The following is a 21,659-nucleotide window of genomic DNA, read 5'->3' as shown; positions in this document are numbered from 1 at the left end:
GATAGTTCACCCAAAAATAGAAATTCTGTCATCATTTTCTCACCCTTTACTTGTTTCAAACTTTTTTGTGTTCTGTTGAACACAAAGATTAGTTTTTTTTCCTACTGTGGAAGTCAATGGTTACAGAATAAGCTTTCTTTCAATAATTTTCTTTAGTGTTCAACAGAAGAAAGAATTTTTATTAATATTTTTTTGGTGAACTAACCCACAAGTATGGTCCAAATGTGAAAATGTAATTTCAAAAAAGTGCTTTTGGTAAACCTGAAGAATCTGAACAGTACAATTTAACTGAAGTGACCCAACAAAATCCCGCTACTATCAACAATGTCTGTATGGCTTTTAGGCCAATAAGCTGACCTTGAGATTGTGGACGTTGGGGAACATGTTACTGTTTGTCATCAAGCTTGAAGAAGCTCTTATGAAAGACCTCAAAGTTGTATTTGAGTTTCTTTGGACAGTTTAGTTCCAGTGCATAAATGCGGCTCAAGAGGTACAGTAGGTGCAAGAATCTGCTCCAAAAAGTACATCTCTCTACGGCTATTTCAGCTTTCTTGTGACCTTCATCCCTGGATTGGTTGTCCACAAACATGTTGGAAACAAGGGAACTGAAATGCTCTTGAATGGTTATGGAATCGCAGTCATCTCAAACCTGTAAAAAAAATAAAAACAGAAATAATTAAAATTCTAATATATATGCTAATGTAATGAGTGCACATAGTTGTTCATAGTATTGTACATAGTTTGCTGTCCCTCTGAACAAAGATATGGAACCTATATAAATATATATATATATATATATATATATATACTATGCTAAGATATTTTATTTAAACTGTAAAATTTACTTAATCCACAAAGCAAAAACATAGCTTAAATTATTAAAACAGCCCCCTGCAAAAGTTTACACACCCTTGGCTTTTCTACGTTATGGTGGTTGTTCATGAGTCTCTTGTTTGTTCTGAACAGTTAAACTGACCGCTGTTCTTTAGAAAAATCCTTCATGTCCTGCAGATTGTTCAGTTTTTCATCAGCAGATTTGAACCCTTTCCAGCAGTGACTGTATGAATTTGAGATTCATCTTTTCACTCTGAGGATGATTGAGGGACATAAACACAACTGTTAAAAAAAGGTTTAAATGCTCACTGATGCTTCAGAAGGATTTACAGGACATTAAAAGCCAGGAGTGAAACTTAAAAAAAAAAATGAATGTCATTTTTTTCTTATTTTATTTAAATATCATTTTTAAATATCATATTTTACTTTAAAAAAACAGAAAATACTTGCATATTTCCCAAAAGGCTAATTGTAATTTACCTTATTATTTAGATTCTAAAAGTTTTCACCAGCCGGCTCTTACTGCCTTGCATTTACTTCTGGAGCATCAGTGAGTGTTGAACCTTTTTAATAGCTTTGTTTGAGTCGCTCGATCATCCTCAGAGTGAAAAAACTGAAAGACAAATCCCACAGTCATAGGATCACTGCTGAAAATGGTTCAAATCTGCAGAAGGTGCTGAAAAACCGAAGAATGTGCAGGACATTTAGGACAGGATTTAACTTTTCAGAGGAGTTTAACTTTTCAGTACAAACGTAAGACTGATGACCATCTATCACAAAGCAGAAAAGACACTCGTAGATCATCAGGAAACCACAAACCATATTAAAAACCAATGTGTGTAAACTTTTGTGGGGGCTATTTTAATATTTTGAGCTAGGTTTTTGTTTTTTGAACTATATGTAAACATCTTGAATGAAAAATGTTACTCAAAACAGTGCTAAATAAAAAATAACATGCATTTTGTATATGATCCCACTTATTTTGTTAAAAGTTTTCACATGAATAGAAAAAAATATGTTCTTTTACCTGGTAGTCCTTGATAAACTCTGTCTTTTTACCAAGGAAGAGTATTAAGCCTCTGATAACAGTTTATCTTCGGGAGTCAATGCTGTTATCCTACAAATATATAACAGGACATATTAAAAATTGCCACCATTGACTTATCTTCCACCTGTCCAAATGTGAATTTAATGCACTGCAATCAGCTTATAAACAGTTAACACAATAAACCAATTTCTTAAACATTACATACCGTTATCGAGTGCAGTTGTCAAGTGAATCACCTGTAGGGACAGTGTGTAATGATAATTAACTGACCAATGCAATAATCCAAATCCATAGCAAATAGTTTAACTAATAAAATTTAATTTAAATGGTTATCTAAAAATGTAGTGAAATAAAAACAAACATTTTTCTCAGCATTTTAAAAGGAGAGAACAAAGATGCTGAAACTAGCACAGGGTATCTGAGGCACTTTTATTATTATACTTCAATTTGCTAGCCTGGCTTGCATAATAACTAACATGATTTTTATCATTATCTGACTTTAAATAATGTTTGAAAAGAGGGCTTAAGACCAGGGAGAGCTTCTCTGAAAGGCCCTTTACATGTAATTTAAGTTAAAGAACATAAAACCATCATCTTGACAGAATATTTTTCAAATGTGAGAATGAATCAGTGTTTCTCCAAACATGTACATTTTTGTTCTAACAGATACCATCAATGCAGCTCAAATAGTGAGCACAAATAAATCAAAGCATAGTTGCATACAAATATTATGTAGGCCTACTCATATTATTACATTGAAGATAAAATAATGATGAATTATTTTGGACTCCTGACATAAATTAAGAAATTAATGTCACTGCAACATATGACATAAACAGTCTGGTCAAATATTCAAGCTAGATTCTTGTGTAAAGAGGTTAAAATGAAAGAATCTAATTACTAATCCTGCTCAAAAAATGCAATCTAACATTATTTTACACTACATGCATTATTTTATAGTCAGATTTGCAAAAGTGTCAACTTAGAGTAAAAACAAATCCGCCATTTGCATTAGCACATGCAGCAAGCAACTAACTGCCACGTACCAGCTTACCGTTTATGTTAATAAATCCATATAAAAAACAGTTCTTTACCGTTTACAGCTGTCTTTGTTTCTGTACAATGTCAAAACTGTTGTAAAACAAATGTTAATGAACCTATAACTAATAACTTGATTCTTACCTTATTTCGTCCGCATGTTCTTCTTCTTTCAAATGGGGTTTCCCAGCCAAAGACGAAGGGGAATAGTTATTTTGTAAATTAAACAAGGTTATGTTATGTTGTCTATGAGTACAACAAATGTTTGTCTGAGATTACTTATTAAAAGTGAGTAAATAAAAAAAATGCACAATGTCTTGTGTTTTGAACAAACCCTGGTGAATTCAAAACTGCATAATTTCATGTAAAGCTACGAACTTAACATTTTTTGTTGATTTCACTAATTAAACCACATAGTATTTACAAACTCTCAGAATCATTTTTATCAGTGTAAAAGGCTGTTTTTTATTAATTAATCACCTTTCACTTTATGTAGTTGTTTAGATTTTACAGTAATTGGAAAATAACTTGATGTGCATCCTTGCTTATTATCTCTTTCTAAATTTGGTCCAACTGATTGTTATAGGCTCTAGAAACTCTTTGTATTTAAGATTACCTAGATATTTATTAAACAAGACACATCTATGAGAAACTTATAGAAACTAATACACAAAACAAATGAAAGAACATTTATTAAAGATAATAATTTCTCCAACCTTTGCTGTTAATGAAGTACAGTATGCATTTCTACTTGTGTATATATATATATTATTTTATTTATCAGATATAACACACAATGTAAGTGAACTCATGCATCATAATGCACTGTAAATTATATGAAGACTTTCACCATAATAAATCTAAAATATCAAACAAGGACTTTAAGTAGATCGCCACACACCCACAGAAATGACTGGATATAAAATCACTCAACATTTACTAGTAATCAATCACCAAACAAAGCTGTTACAGTACAGTATAACACAACCCGTCACCATCCTCTATAGTCAATCATTAACTGGAGACAAACATCACATCACACTGATGGAATAACAGCAAGCGAATATAGCGGAGCAAATAAATTATATAATCAGCTGTCATAAATTAGATTTTAAAAATCGATTAAAAAAGAAAGCTTAGTTTAAATAAGAGATTTTTAAACCGTTTTGCTTTGCTTTGGATTAAATAATTGCAGGCTTGGTGAACATTGGTGAAAATTCATTAAATATCATTACTTTTGTAATGAAACATGAGCCTTTATATGATTATAGGAGGTCACGCTTAATGTGGTATGCCAACACAATCTCATGGCAATTCGTTTAGTGGCTAATTGGTATGAATTCGTACAATCTAACTCGTACAATTTAGTACGATTTGCTCATCCCCCAATGACGGTTGGGTTTAGGGGTGGGGTTAGGTGCCACGCCTCCTTTTTTAAAATCGTACAATTTCGTATGACTGAACTCGTACGAATTAGCCACTAAACTGTCAAAACGTAAAATATTTATGTTTTCTCGTGAGATCAGGCTGGGTATGCCTCTCTATTTAAGCACGACTACTGATGTGTACCGATGGAACATCATTTATCATAGGATGTCTATCATAAATGTTGTATTCAACATATCAAACGTTGCTTGGGAATCCCAAGTCACACCACTGATAAAAACACTTCACCACGTCCTCCATCACATTTCTGTCCATCGTTTTCTTGTAGTACACCCTAACAAGCTTTTCACGGAAGGTTTCTGGCACGAAACTAGATCTCTGCATGTAGAAGAGAAATCAGAAACAGTTATTATTCTCAGTTATTATATAAAAGCACTGAAAGATTCAATTATAGTGTCAAAACCAGTGTCCAAACTAAAATGTGTATTTAAAAATAGACAAAATCAGAGTAAAAAGAGAACACTTGAAAGGACCTGATAATCCTTAATGGCAAAGGCATTTTTGTTGTCCCATTTGCTGTAGAAATAAATATTTTCAAAGGGTTGTTTGCCCTTTATCCCATGACTCAGATCAACAACCTATGATAAAAATTGATGAAACTGTTAGTTGGTGAATTTATGGAGGCAGGTTTAAAGATTTATATTGTAGATTTATATTGTATGTATTCATCTAACTTACATAAACTAAGAAATCCTCAGGGTTAGTGGGCTTGTAATTTCGCACTGCCTCCTTCCATTTTGTGGTCAACACATCCTCAATCTTTTGATTTAAGAAAACAAGAGGTTAGTTAACAAGATCACAATAAAAAAATAAATGCAGTACAAGTCCAACGGTATCCACTTGTCTAGAAGCCCATACAAAGAAAGTGTGCTGAATTTAGTTATATCCAGTGGTGTGAAGTAACATATTAAAAATACTCAAATGACTGTAATTGAGCGGATTTTTTATTAATGTGGACTTTCTACTTTCACTTGACTATTTTTAGTGCTGTATGGGTATCTTTACTCCAGTATTTCCCTTTAACCTGCAGTCACTACTTTTGTTTTTGTCTTGTCTATGGCAATTGGCTAAAGTAGAATAATCAGTCCTGTGATTCTCGTCCAATCAAATGGCATCATACAGAACAACCTCAACACACAAATCTGTTACACATAACGACAGAGAGACTGCTTGTATAGACTGCATCTCACTGAGAAGATGATGGATGTTTACTGTATAATGACTGAAATGCAGTGTAAAATACTTTTGAAAGTAATGCATTACAATATTGAGTTACTCCACCAAAAAAGTAGTTGCATTATTTAGTTTTTATAGTAAGCAATGCGTTATGTTACTCTTCAGTTACTTTTGCATTTTGCTTTTTATTGCCTGGCTGAGGCTTGATCTCTTTTAGAACTTGTTTTTTTTCTTTCTTTCTTTTTAAATAGAGGAGATCTGCGATTAAGAACACACTGTATAACCTACACCTACATTTATCTTTAAAAAAAACTATATATATATATACAGTATGTCACAAAAGTGAGTACACCCCTTACATTTCTGCAAATATTTATCTATAACTTTTCATAGGACAACATTGCAGAAATGACTCTTTGACACGATGAAAAGTAGTCAGTGTAAAGTTCGTTTAGCAGTGTCAATTTATTGTCCTCTCAAAATAACTAAAAATACAGCCAATAATAGCCGAACCCCTGTCAACAAAAGTGAGTACACCCCTAAGAGAAAATGTACAAATTGAGAACAATTAGATATAAACTGTCCCAGGTGTCACCAGATAGCAGGTGAGTTAAATTTGGTATAAAGGCTCTTCCACTCTCTCAACCTGGCCACTCAAAGTTCAACATGGCACCTCATGGCAAACAACTCTCAGAAGAACTGAAAAAACGAATTGTTGCTTTGCATAAAGATGGCCAAGGCTATAAGAAGCCAACACTCTGAAACTATGTTGCAGCACAGTGGCCAAGACCATCCAGCGCTTTAAGAGGACAGGTTCTTCTCAGAACAGGCCTCGCCATGGTCGGCCAAAGAAGCTGAGTGCACGTTCTCAGCGTCACATCCAAAGATTGTCGTTGAAAAACAGAAGGATGAGTGCTTCCAGCATTGCTGCAGAGATTGAAGGGATGGGAGGTCAGCCTGTCAGTGCTCAGACCGTACGTCGCACACTGCATCAAATTGGTCTGCATGGTTGTCGTCCTAGAAGGAAACCTCTTCTAAAGATGATGCACAAGAAAGCTCGTAAACCATTTGCTGCAGACATGCAAACTAAGCACCAGGATTACTGGAACCATGTCCTGTGGTCTGATGAGACCAAGATAAACCTTTTTGGTTCAGATGGTGTCAAGCGTGTGTGGCGGCAACCAGGTGAAGAGTACAAAGACAAGTGTGTCTTGCCTACCGTTAAACATGGTGGTGGGAGTGTCATGATGTGGGGCTGCATGAGTGCTGCTGGCATTGGGGAGCTACATTTTATTGAGGGAAACATGAATTCTAACATGTACTGTGACAAACTAAAGAAGAGCATGATCCCCTCCCTCGAGAAACTGGGCCACAAAGCAGTGTTCCAGCAAGATAATGACCCCAAACACACCTCCAAAATGACCACTGGCTTGCTAAAGAGGCTCAGGGTAAAGGTGATGGACTGGCCAAGCATGTCTCCAGACCTAAACCACATAGAACACCTCTGGGGCATCATGAAAAGGAAGGTGGAGGAGCACAATGTGTCAAATGTCCACCACCTCCGTGATGTTGTGATGGAGGAGTGGAAGAGGACTCCAGTGGCAACCTGTGAAGCTCTGGTCAACTCCATGCCCAGGAGAATTAAAGCCGTGCTGGAAAATGATGGTGGCCACACAGAATATTAACATTTTAATTTTTTTCTTAGGGGTGTACTCACTTTTGTTGCCAGGGGTTCAGCTATTATTGGCTGTATTTTTTGTTATTTTGAGAGGACAATAAATTTACACTGCTAAATGAACTTTACACTGACTACTTTTCATCGTGTCAAAGACTTTTTTCTGCAGTGTTGTCCTAGGAAAATAAACATTTGCAGAAATGTGAGGGGTGTACTCACTTTTGTGACATACTGTATATATATATATATATATATATATATATATATATATATATATGGCAACGCAGTGGCGCGGTAGGTAGTGCTGTTGCCTCACAGCAAGAAGAGCCTCGGCTGGGTCAGTTGGCATTTCTGTGTGGAGTTTGCATGTTCTCCCTGCGTTTGTGTGGGTTTTCTTCGAGTGATCCGGTTTCCCCCACAGTCCAAAGGCATGCAGTACAGGTGAAATGGGTAAGCTAAATTGTCCGTAGTGTATGAGTGAGTGAGTGTGGATATTTCCCAGAGATGGGTTGCGGCTAGAAGGGCATCCGCTGCGTAAAGCAGGTGCTGGATAAGTTGGCGGTTCATTCTGCTGTGGTGACCCCAGATTAATAAAGAGACTAAGTCGAAAAGAAAATGAATGAATATATATATATTCAGTTGAAGTCAGAATTAATAGCCCCGCTGTAAATTTTTTCCCCCAATTTCTGTTAAATGGAGAGAAACTTTTTTCAACACATTTCTAATTATAATAGTTTTAATAACTCATCTCTAATAACTTTATAAATATTTTATCTTTGCCATGATGACAGTAAATAATATTAGACTAGATATTCTTCAAGACACTTCTATACAGCTTAAAGTGACATTTAAAGGCTTAACTAGGTTAATAGGTTAACTAGGCAGGATGGGGTAATTAGGCAAGTTATTGTATAACGATGGTTACACAATAGGGTATACAACAAGGGGCTAATAATATTGACCTTAAAATGGTGTTTTGAAAATTAAAAACTACTTTTATTCTGGCAAAAATAACACAAATAAGACTTTCTCCAGAAGAAAAAATATTATCAGACAAATTGTGAAAATTTTCTTGCTCTGTTAAACATCATTTGGGAAATATTATATATATATATATATAAGGATAATGCAATCTGAGAACTTTCTTACCCCAGAGCTCTACATGCTGTATTTACAGATTATTAAAATTTTAAAGCAATGCTTTTGCTATGTTTGTACTATGTTTTAAGTAAAATCATCATCCATTGAGACTATAATCCTCTTTTCCTTTTATTAGATGCGTTCAAAATAATGAACACATTCTCTCATTGACTGAATGATTCATTGTGACTAATTTTAATTCAGCCATATATTTTTCAAAAGCTAATTAATTAAACTAAAAAGTAACTCAAATATTATTACTTATTTTTAAAAAGTAATGCATTAGTTTATACATAAATCGCATTACTTGTAATGCGTTACCATAACACTGCTGAAATGCCCCTAAACAATCACTAAATGCACTACAGAATGTTACGTTTTCACACACTCGTGCTAATTGCATGTAAAGGCATCAACTTTTCACACTGCTCTTGAGTACTTTTAAAAGGGCTACTTTATACTAATTCTTTGAGTAATATTTACAACAGATATTTTATTCTACTTACACTACATTTTTTGGGTAAGTAATGGTACTTTTTCTTGAGTATGATTTTTCCGTACTCTTTCCACCACTGCTTATATTCAAATACAAATTATGCTTAAAAAATCATGTTCTGAACTTTCTGTTGTTTTATTTATGCACTTACTGCTTTGTTGCATCTTTGCTCTGAACTCATCTGCCAAGGTATAAAAAAGCCTGTAAGTATTTACATCATGTCCTTATATACAGTACCCATCAAGGTCAAACAACAAAACAGGTCCATATATGGCCTACCATGAGTTTGTTTTCTTCCAGTCGAGCTTCTCCCACAAACTTTGGAAGTTCCCTTTTGGCTATTTGTTCCAGGATTTTTTTAGATTCGCTCAGGTTCTCCGAAGTGGAAGATGAGATCTGCTCAAAAATCCCATCTGATGGAGGAGAGATGATCAAAGGACTTCCTTTCTGACAGTGACTTTAAATAGTTCTCATTTACACAAAAATAAGAACACGGTAAACCAGCCTGACCTCATGAGAAAATAGCAACTTTTACGTATTGTCAGAAAGGTGGCTAATTTGTACAAATTCATATGATTTCACTCATACGAAAATGTAGGATTTTTAAAAGTAGACATGGCCCCAAGCTCCACCCCTAACCCTACCCTTCTTTGGAAGATACGCAAATTGTACATACATACAAATGAGATCACACAATTGTCACCATCTCGGTCCCGGCTATTCCCCTTACCAACCAGCAGAGGTCATCATCACCAGAATACAAGCCATTTACTGAACTCCAAATCCTACAATCCCATTTCTGGGGCTGATTTCCCAGCACCTGATGCCAATTGTTACTCACACACATACACGGACTCTTATCACAGTTCCTTGCCAAGTCTTGTTTTGCTAAGTGGACAATTCTCATTTATTCGATTTTTCTTGACTGTTTTCCTGGTTGCCAACTTGTTTGTTTTTCCGATTGGGATTGTTCTCTGCCTGCCCCAAACCCAGCCTGTGTACTCATATTTGATTCCATGCTGCCAGTATGGTGGGCAAAGCGAGGCTTCATGAAACACTAAAACAGTCAAAGCAAATGTGTTGAAGCTTCGAAACGTTTCAAAACCCGTCTCTACAGTGACACCTAGAAGTAATTTTTATATATTGCTCTGGAACAGCTTCAGCAAAAAACAGTTACACAAATTGAGGTATCAAACCCCACATTGTAGAGTCGAGGCTTCAAGGAATTAAGTGGAGTGGTGAGTTTCAGACTGCACTGAAAAAAGTGTTGCATGCAAAACTGTTGCAAACAATTTATTTGTGTTGAATTTAAACAAACTAATTAAATTGAGCAATGTTCAACTTAATTTGTTTGTTTAAATTCAACACAAATAAATTGTTTACAACCACTTAACTTAAAAAATTTAGTAAATCCGAGGAATCATCTTTGAATTTTTTTTCAGTGTAGCATGCCGAGATAATGGGTTCAAATCCAGGAAGATGCAGCCATAGATGTTAGTTCTTAAATTGTCTGTGCTTGTAACAAGTTTAGTTTTAACATTGGTCTGACATCCGAATGAACCCTTTGTGAATAAATATGTCTTGATTTGGTAAAAAAAAGACGTTAATAAAATATATCATCATAATTTTAGAGTAGTTGTGCAAGTCAGATTCAAACTCAGGCCATTTGGAGCACAGTTACTGTCTACTAGGCTACAGGATATAGAAAGATTTCAGTCAAACCCAGATTCGCCAGGTCTCGAAACGCTTCTGAAATGCCTGATGCTTTGAATTGCAGTAGTCAAATGACCTGGGGCCTCCTGTAGGAAGACTTGCGTTGAATTCATACTAAAATATTTACAGCTTTGTGCGTACGCTGTAAAAAACTCAGATGTATGAAACACTGTGCACGCACAAAGCTGTAAATGTTTTAGTATGAATTCAGAATCAGTATGCAGAATCCCACGCATATTCTCTTTGTACATCTGAATTAACGTGAAACTGAGCACACATGCAGGACACCCTGCCTCCTCCCCCTAATAAATATGGTAACGACTCTACTTTGGCAAAACCAATTGAAAAAAACAATGGCAAAAGCAAGCAAAAAGAGAAACTTTTAACAGAATGTGAATTGGAGGTGCTATTATCGGAGGTAGACCGGAGAACAACGGTGTTATCTGCAAGTTTGTCCTTCAGAATTAATAACAAAAGATAAAAAAATTGAGTGGGAGAGTTTAGCTGACACAGTTAACGCAGTGGGGTCTGAACATTGCAGTGTGAGTGAAGTGCAAACAGCACACCTCATTGGAATGGGCTAGCTGAGTGATTCCCGCCCATCACCGTTTGATTGACAGAGACAACATAACTAAAGAGACCAGCAAACAGCAGCAGTGGCGTAGCTCGTTAAACATGTTTTGACACGTTCGATCATGAACTATCAGACATATCAGATTTTGCCTACTCTTTATCACGAGGAAGACAAGTAGGAATCATTAATAAGTGTGTGTATTGTGTTAAGCGCATTTGAGCATCACATATTATTTGCACATTTATTGAAATGGAAAGTCTCCGATTCACGTATGCAAATTCGTCTTCAGATGGCGCCTTTATAGCAATGTGCGTGCAGTCGATCACTCCGATTACATTGGGAAAACTGGCGATCGCTGCAAATTGCGCTTTAATGTTTGGCTGGTCAACTGTATGGAAATCTTATATACCTGCAAGACATGCGGATGATCCCGTCCCATACAGCTGCCATCGCACGGCTCAAAGATACTTTGTAGTGTGCAATTTAACATAATTGCCTCTAGGAGTCGCCAATGGACATAAAACAAACACACTCAAGAAATGCACGTACTCCTGACATGAAGATGGCATGGACCAACTCACATTCTCACGTTCATTTCATCGTTAGTAAATCCACCCGTGAGTGTGAAACCTGGCGTACACAGCGTTGATATATGAGGCCCCTGGTGTTCAAAAACACTTTAGTCACGTGACCTGGATCATTTTGGATCATGCTTCCGTGCAGTGTTTCAAAACCCTTGCGCTTCGGGATTTCGACACTGTGTCGAAACTCAGTTTCACGTCACCTATCCCTAGCTGCCAGCCCTGACCCTCACCTGGACTCTGGTTTATGATGACTCTCTGTGTGCCCTGACCCAACTGACGACGCCTGCTTTAAAGCCCAGTTGCCCATTTCAGTGAGTGTTAAATGTTACATTGTCTCTGTGAACAGCATTGTAAATAAAAAAAGCTTGCAAATGGATCCACAACCTCCTGAGTGTCCCTCACACAAATTACCAATTAGCCACTAAATCAAAAAGTTCAGAATTACTTTGCGATTGTGTTTTAATTTCTGTGGATAAGTTACGTAATCAGATCACATTTTTCAAGTAAAGAGTAAAGTAATCCATTACTTCTTCATTTTGCAAGATATATATGCTAGTTACTTTGTTATTTCATTTACAGTCTTAAATGTTGGGTTAAATATGGGCAAACTCAACAATTGGGTTTAAAAGTAAAATTTTAATTTAATTTAGTTTTAATTACGACAGCCCAGCATTTTTTTAGACTGTATTGACTGGCCACTTTAATTACATCACATTTAAAAGCTAGTTAGCATGTCATAATGTGGACATGACAGTCATGCTTATGTAATATATTAATTGTTAATTAATGTCAGAAGACCACAAAGGAAATTGAGGTATATCAGAAACTCAAAATAGGACTCGTACAGGGGTTTTTTTTTCATCTCACCTGTGAGTTTGATGAAGTCGCCTGGCCTTTCAATGGCTTTAGAAATTGTAAACATGTCAGGTTTGCCTCCAGGAAGGTCACGGTCAGCTTTTAGGAGGGCATCTGCAAACCTAATGTACAACAATTAATAAAGAACCAAGTAAGCCAAAGAACTCTTTTTAAATACTGGAAACAATAGCACTTATGGTTTAAGAGTTGGCATGATAGAAAACAGCTCATGCAAATCAGCTGTAGTGTTTGACTAGCAAATGAGCAGCAGCATGACAACTGCTGATCTTTGCTGTCTCCTAATTCTTCTACGTTGTGCAGCTCAGTAAGTATGGAATACAGCAACATGGTGATACACCTATGTATTGTGCTGTATTGAACAATAGTATTAAAGATACACGACCATATCACCTTCAGTGCTCTCTATATCATTAGCCAGCAATGTGGCACAGAAACCAAACCAGAAGCGGCATAAATATTGAACAAAGTTTATTTACATAAACCGATTAATACAGCATGGCAACTTACCCTGAATTCTGAGCAGACACAGAAGCGCTTTAAAACCACTTTTAAGATGACAATTATGCCTCTTTTTTCAGATGTAAAAAAGTGTGTCTCTAAAGTGTGTGTGAAGTTTCAGCTCAAAATATCACATAGATAATGTTCTCTAGCTCTCTGAAACTGACCCTTTTAGGCTTTGATCCTAACTGTGGCGTTTTGGTGCCTGTCACTTTAAATTCTTTTTTTCAAAAGAGGGCGGAGCTACAGACGCCTGTGTGTCAGCATAGTGACAGATTCAAAAACACGACTAACATTATCTGTGTGAAAATGTGAACAGAAGTGTGTCAGAAGGCAGTATATGGATGGCTGCTTCTCACTCAGGGCTGCTGTTTCTGTTGGACACTAGTGGGCGGGGCTTTCCCTCTCTGATGACACGTTCAAAGGGAGAATGTCAATCGAAGTGTCCCTGCAGACTGTTTTGATCAAGCCTGATTAGAACAAACACAACTAATACATGCTCACCATTAGAGGCTGCTGGATATACTCACACACTTTTAACACACATCTAGGTTTAAACCCAGCATAAAAGAGATTTCTGCATTTCTGCACGTGTAAATATGACCTCTTACTGACAGAGAAACTCACATGTCTTCAATGATATTCCCGATCTTGTGTTGATAGGCCTGGCGATGGAGTGTGTATCGGGTGCGAAACATCTCATAGATATTATTAGCCTCCTGTAAGACAAACAATATAACTACTAACAAGTTTGTTATTATTGTTTGCATGCTGGTTCAATGTTTTAAATCTTTTTTGCTTTTCTTTAAATTAAAAACTGCTTTTATTTAAGCCATAATAAAACAGATAAGACTTTCTCCAGAAGAAAAAAACTATTATTGGAAATACTATGAAAATATCCTTAATCTGTTAAACATCACTTGAGAAATATTTGAAAAATAAAAAGAAAATTCACAGGAGGGCGAATAATTTAACCATATATCTTCAGGTTGAAGATTTGTCTGTAAATCCAACACAATCTCACGGCAATTCGTAACTTTTTGATTTAGTGGCTAATTCGTACGAATTCATACAATCTAATTCGTACAATTTAGTACGATTTGCTCATCCGCCAATGACGGTTGGGTTTAGGGGTGGGGTTAGGTGCCACGCCTCCTTTTTAAAATCGTACCATTTTGTACGACTGAACTCGTACAAATTCGTACGAATTAGCCACTAAACTGACAAAACGTAAAATACTTACGTTATCTCGTGAGATCAGGCTGGTAAATCTTGAATTTTATCAACACACTCTAAAAAGTTTAGATGTGAGTGTATCATCGTGTACCTTTTCCCTGAAGCAGATGTGTTTTTTTGTCCCATCTTTTTCCTCAACATCACAGACTCGTGCAGATTTCAGCAGACGCAGATGGTCAAAGTTGTTTGGAATGCCGAGGTGATGACAATCTCTACACAAATTACAGCCGATTAAACACAATTAAACTGGAATACAGATGACAGGATGTCTATATGTACAGTTTTAATTTTCACACCGTGCAAAATAGTCCCATTTGTCCACATCAATGCCGTTCTCTTCATTTGCCACAATCTCATATAGAAACGATTTATCTTTATCTCTCCTCTCAGTTGGCTGAAAAGACAAAGGATGCAAGTAACTTACTCTTCTTTAAACTCTCTAACCGCTGTAGTTTATACATTGACACCTACTGTTATTTTCCTGTTGATTAACTCTTTAATGAAAGTGACGTCTTTATCATCGAGTCCATGCTCCGCCAACACCTTTTCATCCTTAGTCTTCAGATCATTCACAATGCTGTCAAACATCTGTACTGACATCTCCTCATGCTGAAAGACAAAGGAATATAGATCATGCATGTACTGTACCACAGATTCACTGGTAGCTTGAAATGAGCTCTTTTCTTTTGGGCTGAATAATTAGGGCCGAATACTGTTTTCAAACTTTAAAAAGATAATTATATTGACAATCATTATGTTGGCAGTGTTGGGTCAAAAAAAATAGCTTCCTGCTGTTTTTAATTTGCTGAGATTTCTTAGAAATAGGGTTGGGTATCGTTTGGAGTTATTCGATACTTTTAAAACGGTACCGGTGCCAAAACCGATACTTTTGAGCCACACAATTATAGTGGATGACTCTAAAAAAAATCTTTTATTTGGCAAAATCTTTTAAAAATTTATATTAATAGAACAAATTAAAGTTTAAAGTAAACATGAATTCATATTTTACATGTTTGAATTGCATTAATATACTGATTAATAATACTGAACTCCTTTGTCCTAGGGTTGGGGCTTGTGACTGTGTTGACATGGTTATCAGTAGGGAAGTGACTAAATCTGCGGAAGTTTTCTGTAATTTCTGCTGAGAATTTTGCTACAAATCTGCAGATTTCTGCTGAATTATTTTGGGAGTATCATAACTAAAACCTTAATATATGAAATAAAAAATAATATATTACAACTTGTATTTAATGTTTAAAATGCAAATCCAACTAGGTTCACTTTATTTGGTAAACAAAGGAAGTCTCTCATATAATATCTCTACTAAAAGACAGAAAGTATTACTGTACAGACTGTATTGTAAATAAATCACATAAACATTTTATATTAGTCAATAAAATTACTGTAATTAATTCAAAATCTGAATAAATATAGATTTACACACATTTACTCAGGTAAATAAACAGAATTAATGATGGGCTAAAAATCTGCAGAATTCTGCGCGTGCAGATTCCGTGTGGGCCTAGATATCAGTAATCTAATGATTTATTCTGAATGAGACAGTGATATGATCAAGGTGTTTACATGAGTTGTTTTTTGAATGTTCCTTTCATGATCCCGTCTTTCATGTTATAGCACATAGATCCATTAACGTCATTGGGTCACCACGCTGTCCATGTTTCCTCCAGAGTTTCCTGTGATTTCAGGTGTTTCATTTTTAACTTTTTGACTTTAACTGCAGTTTCACTTTAATTCAGGAACATTTCATTCATGCCCCCATGACAAACTGAGGTAATTGATGCGATTATTGAGTAAGGACTGCTGGAAGAGTGCTCTATATATGGAATTTGATACCGCACGTTGAATGGAAAGAAAAAACCTCCTGTGTCAGAATCCTTGCTTGTAAAATACGCTTTAGAACGCTTAGTTTAAGCAAATTTGATGAACGCGATCACGCGTGTTGATCTGAAGAGAGTGGCTCTCGTTTACAGAATGCGCTGTACTGCGTACAATGTGTGCGTCCGTTCCCCAAGCAACAAGAACAAACGCCTGACATCGCCTGTCCGTATTCCTCAAAGTTGTTTAGAATTAAATATTTAGAGATGGTGTGACACAACATATACCTATGTGTGCCTTTGATGCACCCCTTGATGCTTCTTACGTCCTTGTCGCAGCACAAGTGGCACCGGAATTAGGCATCGAAATTCATATGCTGTTTCGGTCCGGTACATATGGTATAATGTCACCGGGTTTCGGTACCCAACCCTACTTATTAAGTCAATAAAACAACACTTAAAGTCACTTTAATAAAATAAGCTTTCGACAAAGAAATAACATGACATCCATTCATTCAAAATGAACTTTAAAAGTCAGCAACCTTTTTTACATACAGATATAATCATTTTAAAAATGTATGGTTACAAAAATGTAATACATTTATATAAAATGTAAACCCTGTGGCTAGTTGCATAAATATAGCCACTATGTGTTTACTCACATCTTAGTACTACTCTTAGTACATCTACTAGTACATCTTAGTATGTCGCACAGCTTACATCTTAGTACTAGTTTTAACAGTTAAACAAGGGGTAATTAGTGTTTCATTTTGGATTAAAGTTAGCTCAGTCTGCTTTTTGGTAACCAAAATTAGAAAGTTACAAGCAGGAGATAAATATATAGTTGAAGTCAGAATTATTAGCCCCCCCTGTTTATTTTTTCCCCATATTTTTTCAACACATTTCTAATCATAATAGTGTTAATAACTCATCTCTAATAACTGATTTATTTTCTCTTTGCCATGATGACAGTAAATAATATTAGACTAGATATTCTTCAAGACACTTCTATACAGCTTAAAGTGACATTTAAAGGCTTAACTAGGTTAATTAGGTTAACTAGGGTACTTAGGCAAGTTATTGTATAATGATGGTTTGTTCTGTAGACAGTCGGAAAAACAAATATAGCTTAAAGGGGCTAATAATATTGACCTTAAAATGGTGTTTAAAAATTTTAAAACAGCTTTTATTCTAGCTGAAATAAAACAAATAAGGCTTTCTCCAGAAGAAAAAATATTATCAGACATACTGTGAAAATTTCCTTGCTCTGTTGAACATCATTCAGGAAATATTTGACAAAGAAAAAAAGTCCAAAGGGGGGCGAATAATTCTGACTTCAACTGTTTATATGGCTAACTTGTCTAAGAGATTTATGAAGTTGACCACAGGATTGAGCAATGTGTTCATTCTCACCGTCCAATGTTCATCAACAGGTAAGTCTGAAAAGGAAGTTTTCAAAATGTTTATGAATCATAGTCTGTACTTTCAGAACCAGATTTCAAGATTAATTATCAGACATACATAAAGTATATATCATTTTGAGTTCTGTAGGTAACTGTAATAAAAAAAATAATAAACATGCATTTGCAATAAGATTTAATTTTGCATATACATGCATGCACCTACTTTGTGATGTTTTCAATTCTTTGACTTTAGACATAAACAGGCCATCAAAAGCATGAGAAAGTGGACCATGACCTACAAACAAAAAATAATTCATATTATTATATGCATACACACATACAGTTAAAGTCAGAATTATTTGCCCCTCTATTCAATTTTAATTCTTTTATATTTTCCCCCAATTTCTGTTTAACGGAGAGATTTTTTTCAACACATAATAGTTTTAATAACTCATCTCTAATAACTTATCTCATCTCTAAGAATTTTCTCTTTGTCATGATGACAGTAAATAATATTAGACTAGATATTCTTCAAGACACTAGTATTCAGCTTAAAGTGTCATTAAAGGCTTAACTAGGTTAACTAGGGTAAAGTTAGGGTAATTAGGCAAGTCATTATATAACGGGCTTGTTCTGGAGACAATCCAAAATTAATATTGCTGAAGGGGGCTAATGATATTGACCTTAAAATGGCTTTAAAACTATTAAAAACAGCTTTTATTCTAGCCGAAATAAAACAATTAAGACTTTCTCCACAAGAAAAAATATTATCAGACATACTGTGAACATTTCCTTAATTTGTTAAATATCACTTATTTGAAAAAGAATAAATATTTTGCAGCAGGGATGATAACTGTGCCCTTAATGGTAAATATGAAATACAAATACATTTAACTTAAAATATTTTTTACATAGAAAGTCCACATAAAAAATACATCTGGATACTGTTTAACTAACTAAAACAAGATTCTAGAAAATACAGTAGCTTATAAAAGCCTTTTAATAATTACTTTATTAATCTTAATTAAGCTTCTCCTCTTTTCAGGTTCACATTAGCGATTCTCACCCAAATCATGGCACAGACCAGCGATCTGAACACACAGAAAATCCTGTTTGGTGATTTTGAGCTCCGGCTGATTGTCATGAAGACTCTTGACCAGGCATCCGGCTAAATGCGCCACACTGAAATACACAAACAACGTCACAGTTTACAGCCATAATCTGATGGTCTTTTTTTACCACATAAATTCCTAGTAAATTATAATATACTGTATGTTTTTGTGAGACACATGTACCAAATGACTACACTGCAAAAAAAAATGCTTTGAGTTTTTGTCTTGTTTCTAGTCCAAATATCTAAAAATGATCAAGAAGCATTTTTGAAGACAAGTAAAAAACATTTGCCTTTCATTCATTTTCTTTTCGGCTAAGTCCCTTTATTAATCTAAGATCACCACAGCGGAATGAACCGCCAACTTATCCAGCACCTGCTTTACGCAGCGGATGCCCTTCTAGCCGCAACCCATCTCTGGGAAACATTCATACACACTCATACACTACGGACAATTTAGCCAACCTAATTCACCTGTATCGCATGTGTTTGGACTGTGGGGGAAACCAGAGCAACCGGAGCAAACACACGGAGCAAACTCCACAACAAAAACACCAACTGACCTAGCCGCGGCTCAAACCAGTGACCTTCTTGCTGTGAGGCGACAGCACTACCTTCTGCGCCACTGCGTCGCTCAAAATATTGTCTTATTTACGCAAATAATGAGCCAGAATAAAGTCAGTTTTTCCTTAAAAAAAGCACCATAATCTGCCAATGGGGTAACGCTTGCTCAAAGTGTGGTTTATTTATAAACTAATTTCGAGAGGATCACGTGCTTATGATCAACACGTCTGGCTTCTCATTAGCTCCATAATCTGTCTTATTAGATGATTACAGACGCATTGTAAATAACCAGAGTTTTTCACTCCAGTTATCTTCTTCACCTCCCGGGATAGCATGCCAGTTACGCTTTATTGATCATCAGCTAAGTGTGAACTCTAGAAAATGTTTCTTGATTTAAGAGAGACTAGAAACAAGACACAAACTCTAAGTAAGTCATTTTTGGCAGTATACTACTAAATAAACTGCTGGCAGTTCGACAGAAGAAAACAGCATTTCACAGATGTGCCCAAATGCACAGTTGATCGGTCAATTTTTCTTGACTTCTGGGTATTGGCACACTTGTCATCTGAGAAGCTGACCAGCATGTTAAATTCTTACAGATAATCAAACTAACTCTTCAGACTTACCCAACACAGTGCTCGAAGCGGTTGTGTGAAGCTCCAGGGTAGACCAGGTACGTTCCCCCAAGCTGCTTGAGATGTCTGAGTCTCTGAAACTGTGGGGTGTCCATGATCTTGACCATCAGAGGATGCAGGGCAATGTGACCATGAATGGGGTCATTGACAGTCTATAAAAGGTAAAAGATTTTAGGGTAATGTTTGACATTTACACCAGTTACTGTACTGACTATTTTTTTTTTAAATTGAGTCAATGTCAAACAGAGCATAATTTGGATGTTTAATAGAGGTATGGACTTGATGTCATGAGGTAAGCAAATAATCTCCTTTTCACTTTGAATTGGGGTTATTTTGCTTGTATTATAGGGAAACTCACTCAATTATAACTTATTATTTCTTAAAACAACACTATATATTTTGCTTGTCTAGAAAATCCTTCTTTATTTAAGAATTTTTAAATATTTGGACTAGAAACAGGACAAAAAATCTAAGCAGGAACATCCTTTTTTGCAGTGTAAAGATGGTAAATATATTAATTTGGTTGGTAGTGTTGTGCATTATTCTGCACTTCTCAATTGCTGGTATTTATTTGTCATGTAGCTTGTTTGGTACAGCATACAAACTGCTTGTCATGAGAAACTCTAGTGTCAGATTAGCACAAGAGTGACTTCCCTTTTGTATTTTCTCTTTCAGACTTATGTGATTGTGACTCATATCAGCAACTCTTTACAAGATAGACCCAAGTGTGCCTTTTCATAGAGGGAAGCAGAAGTGAAAGAGAAGCACCATACAATCAATTATTTTGAACAATACTGCACAAGACTATTAGATCACTTGCCTTCATTTGTTCATTTTGAAAGTCCAAAGAATATTGCTTTAAGAGTTCCTGCAATTCTGTCTTCACATCATTCCATAAAGTTCCTGGCTCTGAAAGGAAGGTCATGTTAAATCCATATTATTAGAATTATGCATTGCAAACTATAAAATATAATAAAATAAGATAAAGCATGCAAAAACAAGAACACCTTTACATTCGATGTGTGTGGACAAAGACATTCAAGATGTTCAGTTTAGTGCTCATTTTAAGTTGTCTGTACAACATGGTGCATTATTACAGTTTTTCTTGATTATTTAAACACGTTTCTTGAAACTATGCCTCATGTTCTCAAAAGTGTTAGCACAAATCAATAACTCATAGCTCTACACGCAAAACCATTCACTCTTGCTGAAAAAACAAACATTGGTTTAGACCCAAACAAGTAAGCCAAGAGGGGTAAGCCAAGACCCTTGCCAAAGGCGTGTGGGTTATCTGTGTTTCACTGCCAGGGCCAACACCACAACGAGCCATGTCACTAATCTGCACAGGATGCCAGTCAAAATGCTCATGCAGTAATGCATCCCCCAGTGTGCCTTTCAGAGGGTGTTGGGAAAAAAGCTATTTATTGTTTATTACTCTTGGGTCTCTTTTTCTTTCCATTAAATAATTGTAGCTGTGTCATGTTTATGTATGTAGGTCAAGAGGGCCAGGGTCTGTGGTGCAAAGATCAAATAATACAGAACATTTGATAAGTAATGGACCACACCCGGCCGATTCTTGGAAACACCAGTTGTTTACTTGTGTGTATAAAAGTGGTTAGAGGGAAAGAGTTGTTGTTGCAGATTGCCTGCACATACATGAGGGACACTTCCAACCCGGAGCTCTGTATCGACAGTATTATTTGATTGTATTCAATAAATTACTAATACTGTGCGTCTGCATTAAAGAAAACCCCTCCTGACTCTTGTCTAGTTGGCT

The 21,659-nt window shown here is 35.8% G+C and overlaps 1 protein-coding gene and 1 long non-coding RNA gene across 2 annotated transcripts; both read right to left on the bottom strand.

Moving 5' to 3' along the window:
- LOC130222632 (uncharacterized) lies at window positions 1–2,119 on the bottom strand. The gene is made up of 3 exons (XR_008836529.1): window positions 2,088–2,119; window positions 1,862–1,951; window positions 1–649 (listed from the first exon to the last, which is right to left on the bottom strand). It is a non-coding gene; the product is annotated as an uncharacterized LOC130222632 (long non-coding RNA).
- Window positions 2,120–3,801: 1,682 nt separating this feature from the next.
- Window positions 3,802–21,212, bottom strand: LOC130222536 (deoxynucleoside triphosphate triphosphohydrolase SAMHD1-like). The gene is made up of 15 exons (XM_056455425.1): window positions 21,156–21,212; window positions 19,874–20,034; window positions 18,639–18,754; window positions 17,796–17,867; window positions 17,583–17,608; window positions 14,806–14,943; window positions 14,631–14,728; window positions 14,426–14,546; window positions 13,726–13,817; window positions 12,592–12,701; window positions 9,133–9,266; window positions 9,005–9,034; window positions 5,045–5,125; window positions 4,840–4,944; window positions 3,802–4,684 (listed from the first exon to the last, which is right to left on the bottom strand). Exons 1-15 carry the CDS (start codon window positions 21,210–21,212, stop codon window positions 4,544–4,546), a joined length of 1,482 nt encoding a protein of 493 aa, XP_056311400.1. The 3' UTR covers window positions 3,802–4,543.
- Between the last annotated feature and the right edge of the window lie 447 nt (window positions 21,213–21,659).

Source organism: Danio aesculapii, chromosome 1, assembly GCF_903798145.1.
Source record: "Danio aesculapii chromosome 1, fDanAes4.1, whole genome shotgun sequence".
NCBI classification, from domain to species: Eukaryota; Metazoa; Chordata; class Actinopteri; order Cypriniformes; family Danionidae; genus Danio; species Danio aesculapii.
Note: the sequence above shows the minus strand (reverse complement) of the source record. Positions and strands in the feature narration are given on the sequence as shown.